General features: G+C 43.5%; 1 protein-coding gene across 1 annotated transcript in view; it reads left to right on the forward strand.

Moving 5' to 3' along the window:
• The window catches only part of LOC101859376 (coiled-coil domain-containing protein 157), a gene marked incomplete at its 3' end in the record, with an annotated part of 17,003 nt that extends 16,076 nt beyond the window's left edge, over nt 1-927 (forward strand). The window contains 2 exon segments of the mRNA XM_005112614.3: nt 270-409; nt 815-927. Coding sequence (XP_005112671.2) covers nt 270-409; nt 815-927 — 253 coding nt within the window.
• Nucleotides 928-1,172: the final 245 nt, after the last annotated feature.

Consider the following 1,172-nt stretch of genomic DNA (forward strand, 5'->3'; position numbering starts at 1 on the left):
AGAGAGAGAGAGAGAGAGAGAGAGAGAGAGAGAGAGAGAGAGAGAGAGAGAGAGAGAGAGAGAGAGAGAATGTTTTACAGAGCGGGTTGCCCAGCACGTGAGACATGTATTTACTAATGTCCAGTCTTGTTAGGTGTATGCGTGAGTGCACCTAACCTTTGTAACGTCTACTGCCATTGTTAACGACCAAGACAAATTTCTCCCTGTGAGATAAATAAAGATTATCATATTCATTGTCAAAATACAAGCTGGCGCCTTGCCTTCGACAGGGTCTGGCGATATTGTGCAAGACATGAAGAACCAGGTGAAAGCGAACCAGATCCGAATTGGCGTCCTCGCTGACCAGAACAACGGCCTCAATGAGTCCATTCAGAAGATTGCCTGCCTGCAAGGAACATCTGGATACCACGTGAGTTGGGGGAACGCTGCTCTGCTGTGTCTGCAGTTATACGTATATTATTTAACTGTGACTCGAGTTATACGTATATTATTTAACTGTGACTCGAGTTATATGTATATTATTTGACTGTGTCTCTATCTATAAATTAATGAGCTTTTACCACATGGTCCTACCAGTGCTGATTGTTGATTGTGGGTGTGTATGTAGTGTGTATGTGTGTGGTGTGTAGATGTGTGTGTGTATGTGTGTGTGTATATTTATGTTTGTGAGTGTGTGTGTATGTGCATGTGTTTTTGTAGTTGTGTTGTGCTGAGCATATGGTGAAGCTGTGTTGGGGTGAACGTCTGGTGAAGTTGTGGTGCAGAATTGTCTTTCTCAAACTTTGTTTGTTTGTCTGTCTGTTTGTGTGTGTAGAGTCGGCCGGTGCACACAGCCGTGGAGCCGATCCCTCTGTGGCGACAACCCTCCAGAGAGGCCGCGGCTCAAGGTCACAGGGAACACAGCCCTCCGCCGTACAATGCTCAGAAGTGAGTCTTTTTCTCCGTCTGTGGTTTGTTTGTTCAGCTCACGTTAGTCTTGAGGAGTTTATGCCTCACAAGACGTCTCATCATAGGTTTCCGTCTATCTCTCTACTTTTTAAAGTTCAAAATCTGTTCTCTATTTTTCCATATCTCTCTATGTTAGTTCACCATCTGTTCTCTATTTTTCATATCTCTCGATTTTAGTTCACCATCTGTTCTCTATTTTGCTATATCTCTAGATTTTAGTTCAC

Source organism: Aplysia californica, unplaced genomic scaffold (genome assembly GCF_000002075.1).
Source record: "Aplysia californica isolate F4 #8 unplaced genomic scaffold, AplCal3.0 scaffold01335, whole genome shotgun sequence".
Lineage (NCBI taxonomy): Eukaryota > Metazoa > Mollusca > Gastropoda > Aplysiida > Aplysiidae > Aplysia > Aplysia californica.